At 45.8% G+C, this 17,251-nt stretch overlaps 1 protein-coding gene across 1 annotated transcript in view; it reads left to right on the top strand.

Moving 5' to 3' along the window:
• Positions 1-16,287, top strand: part of PRICKLE2 (prickle planar cell polarity protein 2) — a 207,420-nt gene extending 191,133 nt beyond the window's left edge. The window contains 2 exon segments of the mRNA XM_038411679.2: positions 13,399-13,609; positions 13,611-16,287. Coding sequence (XP_038267607.1) covers positions 13,399-13,609; positions 13,611-14,265 — 866 coding nt within the window. The 3' untranslated portion in view covers positions 14,266-16,287.
• Positions 16,288-17,251: the final 964 nt, after the last annotated feature.

Raw genomic sequence — 17,251 nt, 5'->3', positions numbered from 1 at the left:
CCGGCAGTCTGTGTGTATATTGAGATGCTCCTGCCTTACGCGAGTACATGCTAGTTTACTGTTGCTGCATCTCTGGTGGTAAACAGTAGGCTGCTGGCATGGACTTTTATTTTAGACAAAGGCACGGAAGCATATGTTTTGCAAAAGAAAATGAGACTTGAAATGGATCCTTGGAAACCCATATTGTGGCAAGAAAATAATTGTGCATCAAATAGTTGTGCTTCCCTGACCCGTCAGCCACCCTTCCAAACCCAGGACGTTGTGTTCTACAAGATGGAATCCTGCTGGTTTTGTGGAGAGCCGTAAAATCCAACATTGGCCACTTGGAGGGCTCTGTCAGTGCTTTCTCTAATGTGTGGTGCTCCCTTGTTTGCTCACACGTTCTCAGCTGTTGCTCGCCCTGTAACAGTGTTCATCTTTCTCATTTGCAAATCAGTTGTTGGGAGAAAAACTTGAATTAGTCCCCAAAATGATGCATTGAAATGATAACCGGCCCGTTCCTCGTGCAAATCTAAGTGTTTTGACAGCTTTCTTTCCTACTGAAAACTCTTCCACTGCAAAGCAGGGAGACAAAAGGAGCAGCAGAAGGATTCTGCAAGAAGGGGGCTGTCTTTTCTGGCTGCAGGCAAAACAGAGGGAGGAATGGGGGGGAGTCCTGTTTGCAGAATGACTGGTGTAGAAAGCTCCCCTGATTGTCCCACTGAGTACCCCAAAGACTGAGGCTTCACTAATGAGGCATGGCGGATGAGGTGGTTAAACCAGGCACGCTGCATTAATCATTTCCAATCAAATCTCTCACCCAGATGGTATTGGCATAGTGGCTGTTTTCAGTGCACTGGGTGTCTGAGCCGTTTGTGACAAGAAACGTATCCTGAAATCATTAGAAAATCTTCATGATTTACAGTGCACCAGGCTGCACGGCAAAGTGTTAGAATCATGAATGGCTTGGCAGGCACTTCGCTTGTCTCTGAATTACAAAGTTCCTTGCCTTTCTCTCCCAGCCTTGTTTACGTTTAGCTATTTCCAGTGGTTATATAACTGTTCCCTTTTATTTCTGCAAATCCCAGGGTCGAAGTGGAGTGAAGCTGTGCTATAAACAAGTCACTGACAGTACTGCTCCTCTTTCTCTTAAGTTCCTTTCAATTCCTGCGGTGGAATTTAAAATCAAGCCCATTTCATGGGCTGTCAGTTCTTAAGAAAGTGCCTACCTAGCACTACAGAGGCAGCCAGAATCCAACAGCTTCAGGGAGAGAGGGAAGGTTAGAAGTGAAAGAAGCTGTTCTGTGCTGTTCTGTTCTGCCTGTGTAAGCTGCAGTTAAACAAAGCCAATTCAGGAGACGCTGATTTTGGAAACGTACACTCAGCTTTACACATTTAACACACTTCAGACCTCAGTTATTATGCTACACAGAGGACTTGCTTTCCATTCCCTGTGGTGAGTGTAAGGAAATGGAGTGGTAGTGAATTGCTGTATTCACAAGTAGTATAATAAACTAATCAAGTATTATTGAAACCTCCTTTCTGCCCAGTTCAGCAAAGCATCAAGCATGGGCTTAAGACCAGTTGCTGTCAATGAGACAGCATGAGGGTGGGATTTAAGTTGGAGTTGTGCAAAAATGTTCACAGAGAAACCCTAAAGCCATTGCAAAACCTGTCTTGTGTCTTGTGCATCATCACAAGGTTCACAAGTCTTTTAGGGGAACTTGAGCTTGGTCTAGAGTGACCTCCAGATGATGTGTGCATTCATCTGAAGTCTGGTTTTCCATGGCCCAGCATGGACACTGGTAATTGTTATTGGTTTTGACTGAAGCCCTGCCTACGTCCGAGACATTTGAACCAGTGTAACTGTGCATGGCTATCCATCGTATCTGATAATGGTGTCACAGCAGCTCATGTGTTTTCTTGTGGCTGTACAGCCAATCTCTAAGGAGCAAGGTCACGAACAGATGTCACATCGGAAGTTAAAGCCTCTCCTTGAAGACTTGACATGAAACTTGGCCCTTTTTTAAATTGTTTTGTGCATCTGTCTTTCTCCAAGTGTTTACAGCTTTTATCGCTAGTTGCTCTCCATTCAGGTCTGTCCTTGGCTGGGCCTTCGAAGTTACCAATATGCAGCATGAGTTGAGATTCTCCTTGAAGTATTTACGTTGCCCGCCCTTTCTGTGCTTTCAAGTGTAACTATGTCAGTGCAGTCGCATCACTGCAAACCCTTAATGTAAATTTACTGCACTGACATCAAACGGGGTTTGTACCAAAGCAGCTTAATCTGATGTTACGCAAGGATGCTGTTACAAGGCGTGAGCCTCATTTGATATTTGTGCAGTGTAACTACATTAGGGGGAGTGTACTCCTGTAACCGTATAGTTGTTGACTGGAAATAGTGTCGCTTAAGATCAATTGCTGTCACTGAGACAGCAGGAGGGTGGGTAGATATCTCAAACGTAGATGGGGTCAGTCGTGCTTTGAGACTTTAGTGTTTGCTTGGAATTGGAAACTCAGAGGGTGTGATGAGATATTTGCCGTCCCCCATAATTGTAGCCTTTAATATCATGGTGTCTTGATGAGGCAAGTGCTTTCATTCAACAATTTGACGTGAATCAGCAAAACAAGATGCTTGGCCTTTTGCACTGTGCCACACTCTGGTAGCACCAGGGAGCCATCTGTCACACGGCAGTAGGCTTGGCAAGGCTATCCAGTTGTTCCAGCTCCTCACACTGAGACTTTGAAGAGTCATCAGGAGATGGTGATTTAATCCCAATCAAAATGGACATTTCAGAAGGTCCTGCAGATGTGAGGGGAAACGGGAGACTATATTTGTACAATAAAAATGTCCTCCAGCCATGGGCTAGAGTAAGTTTTCCGCTCGCCTGGATAGTCTGGTGAAACAGATTCTCAAATTTCTTTAATAGAAAAATATCCTTTGCATGGCAGGGTCCCTCTCTCTTTCTTCCAGGGTAACATTTCACTTGATCAAATTATGAACTGTGTTCCCAGACAAAACACATCATTAAGCTGGAGCAAAGGGGGCTGTAAATAAATATCAGTAATTAAAGGGCATCACCCTGGATTTTGTAGTCGTAATTAAAAAACAAATGCCTGAAAAAAGAGAAAATGGAAAGTTAATGGTACATTCATCTATATTATGGAAACACAGCACTACTTGAATATTACCCTCAGGTCTCCTCATTCCTCCAGGGAGGGTCAATACACATCTGAGACCATAATTGCGACTAATATGAAACCCCACTACTGCTGAATACCTCGCTAACAGAGAACGTCTCAAACCCTGCAGATATGTGTATTACATTTGCTGCTGACACCCTGAACCTAGGCCATTGTGGTTTATACGGCACAGCATAGACAGCTTGGTTGCAAAGTCACATTAGTTGTAAGAATGCCACAGCAACAGGGAACCCAGTCCTTGTGCACAGTAATGAGTTAAAATGGGTGACACCTGGTTAGAACCCACTTATTGGCACTTGCTCGATCAAGCAGGAGATACAACACTTAAGCAGAGCCATTATTACCATTCATTATTGTTAAAATAAAGCCGTTATCCTGCAAAAAGTCTTTTGCATGGGCCCAACTCCATGCACTGCGACTAATATCTTAGGAGATATCCCAGTAAAGTACCTTTTTGGCCCAAAGCACTTTACAAATGCTATACATATGATGCCCTTAACTGCAGCTGCCCCTGGTGAGGTGGGTACCTTCAGCCAGCATGTGGCATGAGAGTGGGTGCAGGAGAAGGATGGTACAGGACACCAGGGCAAATCCATCGCCTTCCTGAATGCATGATGGATTTTCTAATGTTTGGCCACAGCAATCAAGACATTTGAGCCAACCTATTGCCTAGGTATAAACCTAGCTTCTTGGAGACTTTTAGAAATCTTAGCCCTATTGAAATCAATGGCAAATTGAAGTCAGTGGGGACAGCCCTGGTGTTTGGATCACTAAGTCATCTCCTGTAGCTCAGCCTCAAAGTTCCACTTGCATTTTAGGTGCTTTAGACATTCCACAGCCTGTGGTTGTGAATAGCCGAGAACACATGTCCTTGCTTTGCTCACTTTAAGAGTCCACAGCGTTCCTAATATCTGCATCAATGCCATTGATTAATGAGCTAATTTCCTCCTTCAGCAATCTCAGACCAGTGAAACGTGCCCCTCATTGCCAAGGTCAACAAGATTAAAACAAATTTGGAGTCTCTAGGCCAAGTTATTTTTTGACAGATTAGGAGGCAAAAGTTAGGGGAAATCTTCTAAAGTGAAGCCCACCTCATTTTTTTTTGACCCCCTCATATTCCACGAACACCTTCTCCAGTTTGCTTCAAGCTTGGTAGGAAAAAAATTATGCTGGCATGAGATCTTCTTTGTGAAGTTTCAATCGGATTTGGTTTAGTTTTTGCAAAGTTATTTCGAGTCAACAGCCAGATAATGAAAAGCTGGTTTCCCCATTAGCTATGGCGGGCCTAACCTCACTCCACGGGTATGGTCAGAGTAGCTTTATGATGATATGCAGCTGCTGGACAGCTGACTTACTTCCTGTTTGCTTTGGAGTGTCTTTCCTCCGGGAACAGTGCAGGGGGCTTCTCAGAGTGTGTGCAGTAGTGTACCCTGCAGTTGTTCAGCAGTGATTACAGTAGATGTTGTCAGAACTGGGTTCATGCTGTAACCAACAATTCCCCCAGTCTTCTAAATCTTGATGTGTGTTTAATAACGAGGCTCCATGGGTGAAGAGCCCCAAAATCCCATGGACCTAAGAAGTGCTGCTTAAACCCCACTATTGGATAACATTGCATCACTTGCCCTGTATTCTGAAATCATTTTTCTATGTGACTATCAGTTCTCAAGAAAAATAGCTCAGTGTGTGTTGTGAGTGGGGAAGAGTCTGGAAGGTACTGAGCACAATTAAAGATCTAGGCCCAGACCGCTGAAATTACTGGAAGTTGGGAGACTAAATACCTTTGTGGATCTGAGCAGTAGAGCCTGGATCTCAACTCTGTCACACTGTTTTACATTAGTAAATCTCCACTGATGTCAGAGGGGACACACTCACATAATGGTTACACACCCTGTGTAATGGAGTGGACACTTAGGTTCCTGTTTCCTCAACTGCACCTTAGTCACCTTAGCAGTGAACACAATTTATATTAAAATGTACTAATTGGGAGAGACACAATTCTGGGAGTGAGCAGGAGCCCCTGCTATAAACATGACCCCTGGTACAAATCAGAGCAACCCAAAGGCTGCTCTAATTTACACCTGGCTGCCCATGGCCCCAAGGCATTGTTCTGGCAGCTGGAATTAGCCAGACAGCAGAGGCACTCCTGACACACCCTCTTTTCCCAGCTACCTTCCCAATGCCCATCTGCTGCGATAGGGCACGTCTTAGGACTACATCAGCTCAACAGTAGCTGAGGATTTCATATATGCTGAGGAACAGGTTAAACTGGCACCTGGCACCTCTGGGGCCTGTAGCGGTTACTAGGCATATAACTATCCCAGTACTGGGCCCTGTTAGACCCTGCCACTTTCAAACTGAGCTCAAAGGTACATTGAGGCAATGTGGATAAATGTCATGTATAAGCCAAAAGCTTCCACAGCCACCTTGTTAACCATTAGTTGACTGCAATACAAATGACCAACAGTAATGTCAAAAGGCTTCAAATCACGCAGTAGTTCTGCTGCACAATAGGTGGAGTCAGGGAACTGCTGTTAACTACTGTAACTGTGGTTAACTGTATGTGTGTTTGTGAGTGTGTCATACACACACACACACATGTATCTATACACACACATTGTCTCAGGGCCAGATTTCCATAGGGAATTAGGCACCTAAAGATGTAGATGTAGGCACTTTTCTGCGTCATTAGATGCCTAAATAGCTTATCTGCTTAACATCCCATTGAGTTTCCTTTAGCATTTCTCTAGAGCCTTTATCGGAGAACCTCAAAGCACCTTAAAGGCCAACTCCAACCCACCCCTTCCACGCCCCCCCCCCCACTTCCTCGGTCATAGAGGTTCCTACGGTAGCAGTACTGTTCGGGAGCAAAGATCGTGATGCAGATGCACAGTGTGTACAAGACATATCACTTGTCCCAAACTTTTCCTGTGAGGAGATGGGAAGGAGAAAGCATGGGAGAAATTTGGTGGCAGGAGCTCTGGGGGTCTTTAGCTTTTGAAAATTGGTCCTATTTTTAACTGTGTAATTTATATAGAGAGTCTTATATAGGCCCACTGTATTGGTGAGTCCATCAGAGAGGAGAGGGCCTTTCTCTTTAGCAGACGTTTCGCTTTTGCTTGAGAACTTTTCTTCCTCCTTCTGATGCTCCGTCTGCCCCTTTCTGCTGTTCCTATGGCGATGTACCTCTTGTCCCTTTCCATCAACAGGCAAGCATTGCGTTGCCATGGCGTGTTCTGTTGTCAAGTAACCTTTGGCCATGTTTACCCTCTGCAGTTCTGTTCGTTTTCACTATTACAGCTGCTGTTACCTGCGGTCACACTCCTGGCTTGAAGTTCCATGGGTTGATGGGTTGCCAGTATACAAGAGTAGGACCACGTGGCAGCCAACCAGAAAGCCACATGCCATTTATTTTCCTTCTGACCCAATTGTACAATGTGGAAGCATGTTGCCATCCTCAAGACATGGCCTCCTTGAAGATGTAGCCCCACCCAGCTCAATCTCTAGCCAGGTTTTTAAGGAGGTCTGTCTGGACATTCAATTTATGTCGGTCACTGGCAACCTTATCACACCTCTGATGCTTGTGGCGACCCCGTGATCACCAAACACAAATTTCAACCTAATCATCAATGCCGTAATGACCCTCCCTCTCCTCCTTCGGACATCTTTGAAAAGGGTAACAGCGCTAATGGCACGTAGCAACGTAACTGTCTATATGTTGTACTCCCTTCCACAAACCTGTCTGTCTGACTGTCTTTAGGTTGTGAACTCCCTGGAGGTGGGATTGTGCCTCTTCTATTTGGAAAGCGCCGAGCACAATGTTTCTCAAATGTGGCCGCATGAGGCCACCAGAGGCTCTTCTTGCAGCCGCAGCCTCCTGGGCAGTGACTGGGGGGCAAAGCAGGGGCCCTTCTCCTGGGGCTGCCAGCAGGGATTGGGCCCTGTCCCTCTCTGGAGCCAGTGGGGAAATGTTTGCATAATTTTTGGTGGTGCCCAGAACGGGTCCAAGTCCCCCCCCACCCTTCCCCCATACTTGCCTTGTAAATTGATATATGTTTTTTAAAATAATGTAAAAATGGACTGGAAAGAGGAAGCATTTAACAGTTTCCCTATATTGCACAATATCACTGTTGTAAGAAAAATATATTTCACTAAGAATATCAACTTTTTTAATACTCTTTTGAATATAGAAACAACCAAGCATTCTTGGATCAATCACCCCCAAAAACAAAAAGCTTTGTCTAATTCGCTACTGGACTCCAACCACATAAATCTTGACAGCCAAGACTGATGAAAACTCCTTTTCTGATCTTTTAGATTTCCCGCATCTTTCGTCTAAGGTTGCAAGCTGGGTGTCGGACTCAGGCCGTCACTTGATGAATTAACCTTTTGTTCTTTTTCCTCTGGGTAACTTTATTAAGAATTTATCCATTGTTGATGATAATTAATTTATTATTATTATTAATTAATTTTAATTAATTAAACTTAATGGGGTGGGACCGAGGGGTTTGGAGTGTGGGAGGAGGCTTGGGGTAGGGCAGAGGGTTGGGGTGCGGGGGTCAGGGCTGGGGGTGGGGCCAGGAATGAGGCATTCACAATGCAGGAGGGGGCTCAGGGCTGGGGCAGCGGATTGGGGTAAGAGGGGGGGCTCTTGCTGGGGGCTCTGGGGTGAGGCTGGGGATGAGGGGGTTGGGGCATGGGAGGGGCTCGGGCAGAGGGTTGGGGTGCGGAGGGGATGAGGGCTCTGGCTGGGCATGAGGGCTCTGGCATGAGGCTGGGGATGAGGGGTTTGGAGTGTGGGAGGAGGCTCAGGGTAGGACAGAGGGTTGGGGGGCAGGGTAAGGGCTGCAGGGTGGGGCCAGGGATATGGGGTTTGGGATGTGGGAGGGGCTCGGGCAGAGGGTTGGGGGTAAGGGCTGCGGGGTGGGGCTGGGGATGAGGGGTTCACGGTGCAGGAGGGGGCTCAGGGCTGGGGCAGAGGGTGGAGGTGGGGGGTAAGATTCCTTTCCTCTCCCAGGCTGGAGAGCAGGCAGAACTGGATTACTGGCATGGTTGTGCAGAGCATTACGACTGGGGATGCACTGATTTAACTGGATTTGTTGTTTTAACTCTTATACAAATATTTCAGCCTAGTAACCAAGATGAAAGGAATCTAAAAGGGTAAATCTTCATTAATGTGCAGTGGGAGGTAAAGGCGAAACTCTGTTATTGGGGACATGGCCAGCCGGAAAGCCAGATATTGTAAACAGGTATTTCTGTACCTATTTTTGACTCTTCACAGTCTGCGCATCTCTTAACTTGGACAATGAAAATCCATTAAGGTGCTTCCAAGTTCTCAGTGCTGTAACACTCGGGTTGCGAACACTTGATGGAATTTTGTCCTTGCTGTAAAACCAGTGTTTTCAATGGAATTTAAAAGAATAACAGGGGGAACATTTTTCTGTGGGTCTTAAGGGTTTGTTTTTGTAAAGCTCTTTTTTTTTTAAGATAAAGTGGAGTTGTCACCTTACTAAGGGCTTGTCAACACTGGGGATTCACACTGAGATAAACTGTACCAGCACAAGTCATGGTTAACTGGGCATGGATTGTCTACGCTAGGGGCTTTCACAATTGCAGCTACGTTGGTGTAAAATCACCCAGTACAGACAAGGCCTGCAAATCAGGCAGTCTAGCACCCACAGCAATGCACCCCTAAGAACCACTTATAAAGGAAAGAAATGCCAACTCCTAAGCAAAGACTGAGGCTGGGGATGAGGAGTTCACAGTGCAGGAGGGGGCTCAGGGCTGGGGCAGAGAGTTGGGGTCGGGGGGGGGCGAGAACAATGGCTGGGGGTGCAGACTCTGGGGTGGGGCTGGGCCGGGGATGAGGAGTTTGAACTTTTGGGTGCAGCAGGCTGGCTCCCCAGGGCTGGGGCCAGAGAGGAAGACTCCCCCCAGCCCTCTCACGGCCAGCAGCAGCGAGCTCTGGGGGAGCTTGTCTCCTCCCCGTCCCCCCGGCACGACGTTCACCCACGCCCCAGGCTACTGCTCAGGAGGGCCAGGCCTAGGCGTTGCCTGCTGGGGCCGGGGGGGCTGATGTGCCGCTTGCCTCCTCCCCTTCTCCCTGCCTCCAGCACTGCTCCCTTCTCAGGGGGCAGCCGCCCGGTCCCCAGGGTGCGGGGCAGGCATGCAGGGGTGGCAGGCATGCAGGGGCGGCAGGCGTGTGGGGCCAGCAGGTGGGGAACATGAGTGGAGCCAAGCGCCCAGGGCCCTGAATTTGCTGGAACATGGGCACCACGGGTGCCACAAGTGCCAAAGGAGCAGGCAGCCGATGTGAGTTCCCCACCTTCCCAGGGGCAGCCATGGGGCTTGGGCTTCCGCACTGGGGTGGCGGGTGGCAGGCTTTGGCTGTGGGGCTCCATCCCCCAGCTGCAAGGCTTCAAGCTCCGGCTACGGGCTCACCAATCCCCCATTGCCTCTGGAGCCCGCCAATTCCCTCAGCCCTACATTGCCCCTGGCCCCCCGGTGCCTTCCCACCTACTCGTCCAGGGCTTAATTTGTCACCCAGCTTGTGCTGGGGCTGGTAAGTCTGCTGTGAAAAGCGATATTTCTATGTTGTTAATATCACTTTTCACTGCTCCCAGCTAGCTAGTAAATCTGCTGTGAAAAGTGATGATTGACAAACATACAAATATCAGTTTTCACAGCAGCAGACTTACTAGCTAGCAACTCTTAAAAAAAGGAATCAAAAAAGCAAAGGAAATAACAAAAAGACATGACCTTGCAAAGCACCTTATTTTGTTTCTATTCTGTTTAGGTCCAGTAAAGAATAGAGAGAATTGTACATTATTATTTTTATTGAGTCAGCAGAAACCCCTACTTAAATAAATGACAATGATTTGGATGTGGATATGTGTATATTTGTTTTTCCTAAAGTTAAGTATTTTATGAAAATTATCAGAGCGGCCACCAGCAAGAGTTGGTGGCCACACTCTGAGGCACCAAAAGTTTCTTGTGAGAACCCCTGGCCTAGCGCATCATGGGCACTACCTGAAATAAATGATAATCTCTTTAGAATTTCATATCTCGAACATGAGAAGAGCCCCAGTGTGACAGTGGCACATGCATTTCCTTTGCACGTGTCTTGTTGATGGGATTAAGGATCCTAAATTATCTCCTGGATAATTTAAAACCATTGTTCAGCTCTAGATCTACTTCTGTATTGTATGGAATTCTCCCTGGATAGTAATTTTTATTATTACTGATGATGAATTAAAGGAAACGGGGTGTTTTTAACAGAACCTCACGGTTGAAGCATGGGACTTCAAGGGAAGAGATGTGGGTTCTAAAGTCTGATCTGAGAAGGCTTGCTGTGTGTGTAAGGAAAATTATTTGCTCTCTTTCCCTGTGTCTGGTTCACAGGATATTGAGGCTCAATCCATTGCTGCTGTGGAAATACACAGAGGTATTTCAAACTATATAATGCAAAGTGGTTTCTGTTCCTTATTATTAAAAGCCAGTTATTCCTCATTTGAAGCTTCACGTCTGTGACATCCCCAAACTGATTGCTAGAGAAGGGACTGGTGTGACAGAGTGGGGAACAAGGAGGAGGAGAAGATAACTGCTCAAGCAGCAAAGATCCATTTGCCAGGAAAATATCAATAGTGATGACGGGGGGGAAATGAGAAAGGAAAAATGAAAATGGCATCGAGCGTAAGGCAGGACTGTTTCTAAACAGACATTATGGGTGGGATTTTCAAAAGCCTGCAGGATTGCCCTCAATCTGCCCCATTAACGTCAGTGTGGCCAATTCCAAATGTTCCAAATCATGAGTCTCATACCCCCCCAATCATGAGATTGGCTTAAAAAATAAAATGCACCATTGTTTTATTTGACTTTGGTGTTTGAGTCTTTAGGAGACACATTTTTTAGCTTTTCTCTATAACCATTAGGTGTAGAAATATACTTTGTTTAAAATGAAAGCTGAGATTCTCACATAATAACATGACTCCAGGAGTTGGGGCTGGAAGAAAAACACCAAAGATTGTCAGACTCATGATAAGAGTTGGCAACGTTGCAATGGTAACACTCCCATTGGCTTCAGCGGGAGTAGGATAAGCTAAAACTGAGCACATTGATAATCCTGGTCAATCTTTGAAGCTTTTCTGTCAAGTAACAGCTGCTTTTCAGGGACCAAATTATGCAGAAAGTTCAGAGTAACATCCTGATTTTGACCAAAGTGCTCTAGATTTTAACTGGTTACTGAGAGCAGAATTTGGCCTTAATAAAATGAAGTTTGCCAGAAAATGGCTTATGCCAAAGAAGTCAGGCTGCGGATTAATCAATGGAAAGTTTTATTAAGTAAAACAGAGCAATTTATTTGTGAATTTTTTCAACAAATTTACAGAGTCAGAATTTCTCAGCGATGGAATAAGGGGCATGCATCATGCTAATGGTACAGAGATCTTACCAATTAGTTTGCGCAGAAAGGTTATCAAAAAATGCCAAAGTCACCCTTCGCCCTGGGATTTGGGCTAAACTAGACTGCAGCTGAAATCGTTTTTGAGACATGGCATCTAGAGAATGCAACATGAGCCGTGGGCACAGCCAGTTGCCAAGCCAGTGGGCGGATAGTCTGAGCCTCTCGGGCTGGGAGAGCAGAACTGGGAGGAACAGTGAAGGGCGTGGGCTGTATTCTAGTTCCCATTCCCAAGGGGATGTTGAGCTAACCTGTGCTTTTGTAACAAGCCCTCTACTGCTGCTAAGAGCCACTGACTTCCCACCCAGTTGCCATTCTGTACGTCTAGCTGCTAATATTAGCTTGCTCCCCATTCCTACAAGAGGAGACTCTGGGACAAAGAATCAACACAAGGATCCCTGATCATTCCCTCCAAATGAGCCAGTTCCCAGGGAGGCTAGGGCCAGTCTGTACTGGTAAACCCTGCTCCTGTGTAGCAGTCCGACTCCCCTTGTGGTCCTTCAGGGGCAGCTTTGCAGAATCCCAGCACTGTCTTGGGGAGCTCCATGGCCCTGGAGGAAGGTGTATGTGTCTGCCTGGCTCCCTATACCTCTCCACCACAGCCTGGCCCAGGCCGCAGGCCCGCCATAGCCTGGCTCCCTATACCTCTCCACCACAGCCTGGCCAGGCCCCAGGCCCCGCCATTAGCCTGGCTCCCTATACCTCTCCATCACAGCCATGGCCAGGCCCAGGCCCGCCATTAGCCTGGCTCCCTATACCTCTCTACCACAGCCTGGCCAGGCCCCAGGCCCTCCAAAGTGGGCAAGTATAAGGTGCCATGGAAGCAACTGTTTCCTCTTTCCAATCCATGTGTGGGGACAATGTGAACTACTGTAGTGAACTGGCTCATGTCTGTTTGCACCAGTGCCCTCTCCTGGGTGACAGAATTGCTCCTCTTTGGGTCACATAGACCATACAGTGCTGTCACATAGACCCTATATTGTTAACAGCTAAGGGAGAGTCTTTTTGAGCTCAAGTGGCGGAGGCCTGTGCTTTTGGAGCAGGGTCTGGCTTCTATCATTGCAATCGCTGTGACATTCTGGTGGCCTTGGCTTTGTGACAGTACATTGCTCTGTCCTTCCAGAATACCTATGCCACCAGTGTCCTCTACTGGATGGCATTTGGGTCTGCTCAACCATTTGTGGCCATGTCTCCGCTTAGTGGCTAAATAGTATTACACAAAGTACAGCCCTGACGTCTCTGAATGGTGTCTGATTGTGTCACTAGTTATTACAATGGGCCATCATAGGTCAGAAGGCCTAATGCTGCTACAGAAGCATGAACGTTGTCGGGGTAGCACTGGTTGTTCTCACAAAGTTTCAGTCATGTCCTAATAGAAATATGAGGGGAGACTGAGTCCAGGTTTTGAAAAGTGACTGGTGATTTTGGAAACCCTCAATTTTTTGGTGGAGGGGGGAGTTGGGGGGGCAACTTGCGCCACCTTGAAGCAGCCTTGATTACCAAAGCAGGGGTGCTCAGCGCTTTGTGAAAATCATGCCTCCTTCAGGTGTCTGAAGTGAGGCACCCAAAATCACTCCCATCCAGATCCTCAGATGTGATTCCAATGGGAGTTAGGTGCCTAAATACCTTCTAAGGCTCTGGGCCTTGGTTGCTTTGACAATTGGGATCGGTTTTGCCAAGCAAGTGCAGCTCCTCGCGTTGTGCTGTTTGCAATAGAAGATTCTCATGTTATCGGCCTTTTTTCTCCTCCTCCCCCCCAGGACTCTCTGCGGACGGTGGCACCAAGCGCCAGGAGCATCTCTCTAGATTCTCAATGCCTGATCTGAGCAAAGATTCTGGAATGAATGTCTCAGAGAAGATGAGTAACATGGGAACGCTGAATTCCTCTGTGCAGTTTAGAAGTGCCGAGTCAGTCCGTAGCCTCTTGTCTGTGCAACAGTACCAAGATATGGAGCCGAACTGCGCGACCTTGCCAATCCGTCAGTTACAGAGAGATGCCATCGCATGGAAGGATGCATCAGAGTTTTGAGTATGACAGCGGGATTCCAGGGAACAAAATTCCTGGACAGGATAGTGCTAGGCTTCCCCCTATGAGCGGAGCGCACCGTAGACGAACTAATCTCCGGGATGACGATCGGCGTTACCGCCCACACAGACCCCGGCGGTCCAGACGCTCCCGCTCAGATAACGCCCTCCATCTGGCCAGCGAACAGTGCTGTCGATTGAAAGAGAGGCCCTCGCTGCGAGCCAGAGAGGACTATGACCAATTCATGCATCAGAGAAGCTGCAGAGAGACAATGGAACAGGGTCCCCGCAGAGACCTGTATGGTCAGTGTCCAAGGACTGTGTCGGATCTTGCTTTGCAGAACCATCTGGGGGATAGATGGGGCCCCTATTTTGCCGAATATGACTGGTGTTCTACCTGCTCCTCCTCTTCAGAGTCTGACAATGAAGGCTATTTCCTTGGGGAGCCAATTCCGCAACCGGCCCGTCTCCGATACGTCACCAGCGAGGAGCTTCTGCACAAATATGGATCGTATGGCATGCCCAAGTCTTCCACATTGGGTGGCAGAGGACAGTTACACAGCCGAAAAAGACAAAAGAGCAAAAACTGTATCATATCGTAACAGTGTCACTGCCTGGGCACTTTCTGAGAATGTAAATTAACTCATAACCTTGCACTGTTTTAGATCTTATATGCGCTTTTTATTGTAACAAAAAGCCCTGAAGACTGGGGATTTGTAAGAAGGTTGTAGATTGGCTTCTATAAGTAGTCATAAATCATTGGCTCGGTGAATATATTTTGCACATTTTACTTTGGAAAAAAACAATTCACTTTAGCCTGGAATATTTACCTAGTATTGTCCCTCTTTTTCCTAAATACTGCCACTCCTTTAAGTCCAGTTAGTCCATATGGTTTAGTTACCCCTGTTCACTGTAATCAACAGCTTGCGAATAGCTCGTGTTCTCCTAATGCGCTTTGATTTTCATTACCCATTTTGGTAAGTAATTTGTCTCTCAGTCAGTGCTGGAGTCTGAGTTATTTCCATGATTGTTGTAAATGCAATGTAAATGAGAGTTTGGAGAAAATATTTTTGTATTTTGTAATATCAGAGGAATTTCTATATCTTAGGAGTCACTGGGAAACGGCATGCATATTCATAATTGTTTTCAGGCAGAGCTAAACAAATGGTACTTCAGAATTCCTTCTCATTTTGCCATCAAATGTATTAAGTATATCAGTGAAATCTTGGGGAGCAAGGTTAAGTCTTTTCATTCCTGGGAAATCAAAAGAACATTTTATGCTTTGTTCAATCTTAAAGAGGCTTAGATGGCGTTTTGGAGTCTGCTCACACCTTCGATTTTCAGTTACTTTTATCAGTGACATACAGGAGTCTTTACAATTGCAAAAGTGACTTTTTTGTCAAATAGCATAGAACCAATTACCAAATGTCTGCAAAGTTTTAACAACCAAAGTTGGGGAAGGAATTTTCCATCTCTGTAGCGAATGCTGATGTTACTAAATTTTGAACTATTATTTGGAGTAAATAAAAGTGTAAATGGTGCAATTGTGTGATGTCAGCATGACGTCGTTTTGAGTATAGAATTGTCTTATGGTGCTCTAGTTTCCTGGATTATGTTAACTGCTGTTCATTACCAAAAGGAATCTTCAATGCTGCCTACTACATAATCATTATAAAATGAATACAAACTAATCACATTGGGCTTCATTCCATCTTGGAACTATGCCCTGTCAAGTTCCCTTGGAGGTCAATAGGAGTTTGGCATGCATAGTCCAAGGGTGGGATTGAGCCCATTATTTGGAGCTACAATCAATCTACAAAAGCATCAACATGGTAAAGTGTTATATAAATAGGACTCAAATGTATTGTGCTGTGGTGATGTGAGTTTTTCTCTGTATGTTTTAAACCATTTGGGTCCTGACATCAAGGTGTGTCCCCTACTGTGCCCACATGGGACAGTGCAGAGGGCAGATTTTCTGTAGGGTTGTAATATGGGTGCAGTTTCTTTGACATGTTCCCAGCCAGGGTGTTGCCAGGTCATGACAGCTTTTGTGCTATATTGTGCAGGGTTTGGGGGCTCAACCAGTCGCCCATTGGAGTTGATGGTAAGATTCCCATTGATGTCAGTGGCAGAAGGAGCCGAGGTACAAATGTATTTAGGTGCCTAAAGATGCAGCAAAGCGGCTCGTGGGATTTTCAAATGCTCCTAAGCAGGTCAGGCACCACTGAAAGTCAATGGGAGTTAGGCACCTAGTGGGATTTACAAAAGCACCTGTCTGCATAGTTAGGCACCGAAAGACCTCTATGCTCCTGACCCATTCCTGCAGTTAGAGCCACAAAGGCAGATTCCATTGCAGGATTGGGACCAAATGTAACGCATTTTGTAACTGGGAACAACCTATTGCCTGTCAAAAGCAACGAATGCAGGAAATCTTGAAGATGGAGGTCTCCATACCACAGACTATTGCTAGGAAATTTTTGTTGTTTGTAAGGAGAATGTGATGATGATTATTTTTAAAAAAAAAGAAAGACACGACTAAGTATTAAAACAACAAATGTTTTTCCAGTTGGAATAAATGGAAATATTGATCCAAAGGGGAAAAAGACCAACGTGTGTGTGTGTGTGTGGTTTTTTTAAAGAATGTCTATTACTTGTGAAGTTATGAATCATAGTTTTCATTTATTTTCAGTCTGTTCTATTATTAAAGCACAAAAACTAACTAAATCCCCTAGATCAGTGTTTCTCAACCTTTTTGATACCAGGGACCTGCTTGCTGCCTTCCTAAACTCTGTCAGGGAGATCTCAGGAACCGGCTCCGGTCCACGGAACCGGCTCCGGTCCACAGACCGGTCATTGAGAAACACTGCCCTATATGATTGATTTGATGGTTTATTGAGAAATCAGCATAGTACACATATAGGAGCTCCTTGGCAATCTGCTGTGTTAATGTGACTCTGATTTACATTCTACACATGTATCCTCAACTGACGAGAATTGGCATAGCTCTCTTGGAATCTAGAGTGACACCAGTTTTCATCAGGTGAGGCTCTGACCTGTAATTTATAAATCATTTTTCTTACCAAGAATCCCAGCTTTTTAGATAGTATCCAAAAGAGTTCTGGTAAGTAGGGTCAGTTTACTTCTCTCAGTGACAAATATGACATTAATTGCAGGGTACTTTATATAATTTTGTGTCTCAAAAATACAATTTCACTCATTGTCACTGATTAAAAAACACAATTAATCTCTTAGGTCCGCACGCTGTCTTTCAGCTCTAAATGCTTCACATAACTGAACCGCCAGAGAATTAATTGTCATTTGTATAGTCAATTCATAAATTCTTGGCCAACATTTACAGGTTACTGTCCTCTATGGCTTCTCATTACCAACATTAAAATGGGAAGAAAAGTCTTCTGATAAAATCAGTGGCTATAATGTTACATTTGCTGGTTACCTAAACAGGAGATCAAGGCTTATCACTAATCAGAGATGATTGCTACAACCTTTCCAATATAATCCCTCTCTAAGGCCCCGATCCCCCAGGCTGTTCTAGGTATGGTCCACTGACATGGAATGGCTTTGCAGAAT

Source organism: Dermochelys coriacea, chromosome 7, assembly GCF_009764565.3.
Source record: "Dermochelys coriacea isolate rDerCor1 chromosome 7, rDerCor1.pri.v4, whole genome shotgun sequence".
Classification (NCBI taxonomy): Eukaryota; Metazoa; Chordata; order Testudines; family Dermochelyidae; genus Dermochelys; species Dermochelys coriacea.
Note: the sequence above shows the minus strand (reverse complement) of the source record. Positions and strands in the feature narration are given on the sequence as shown.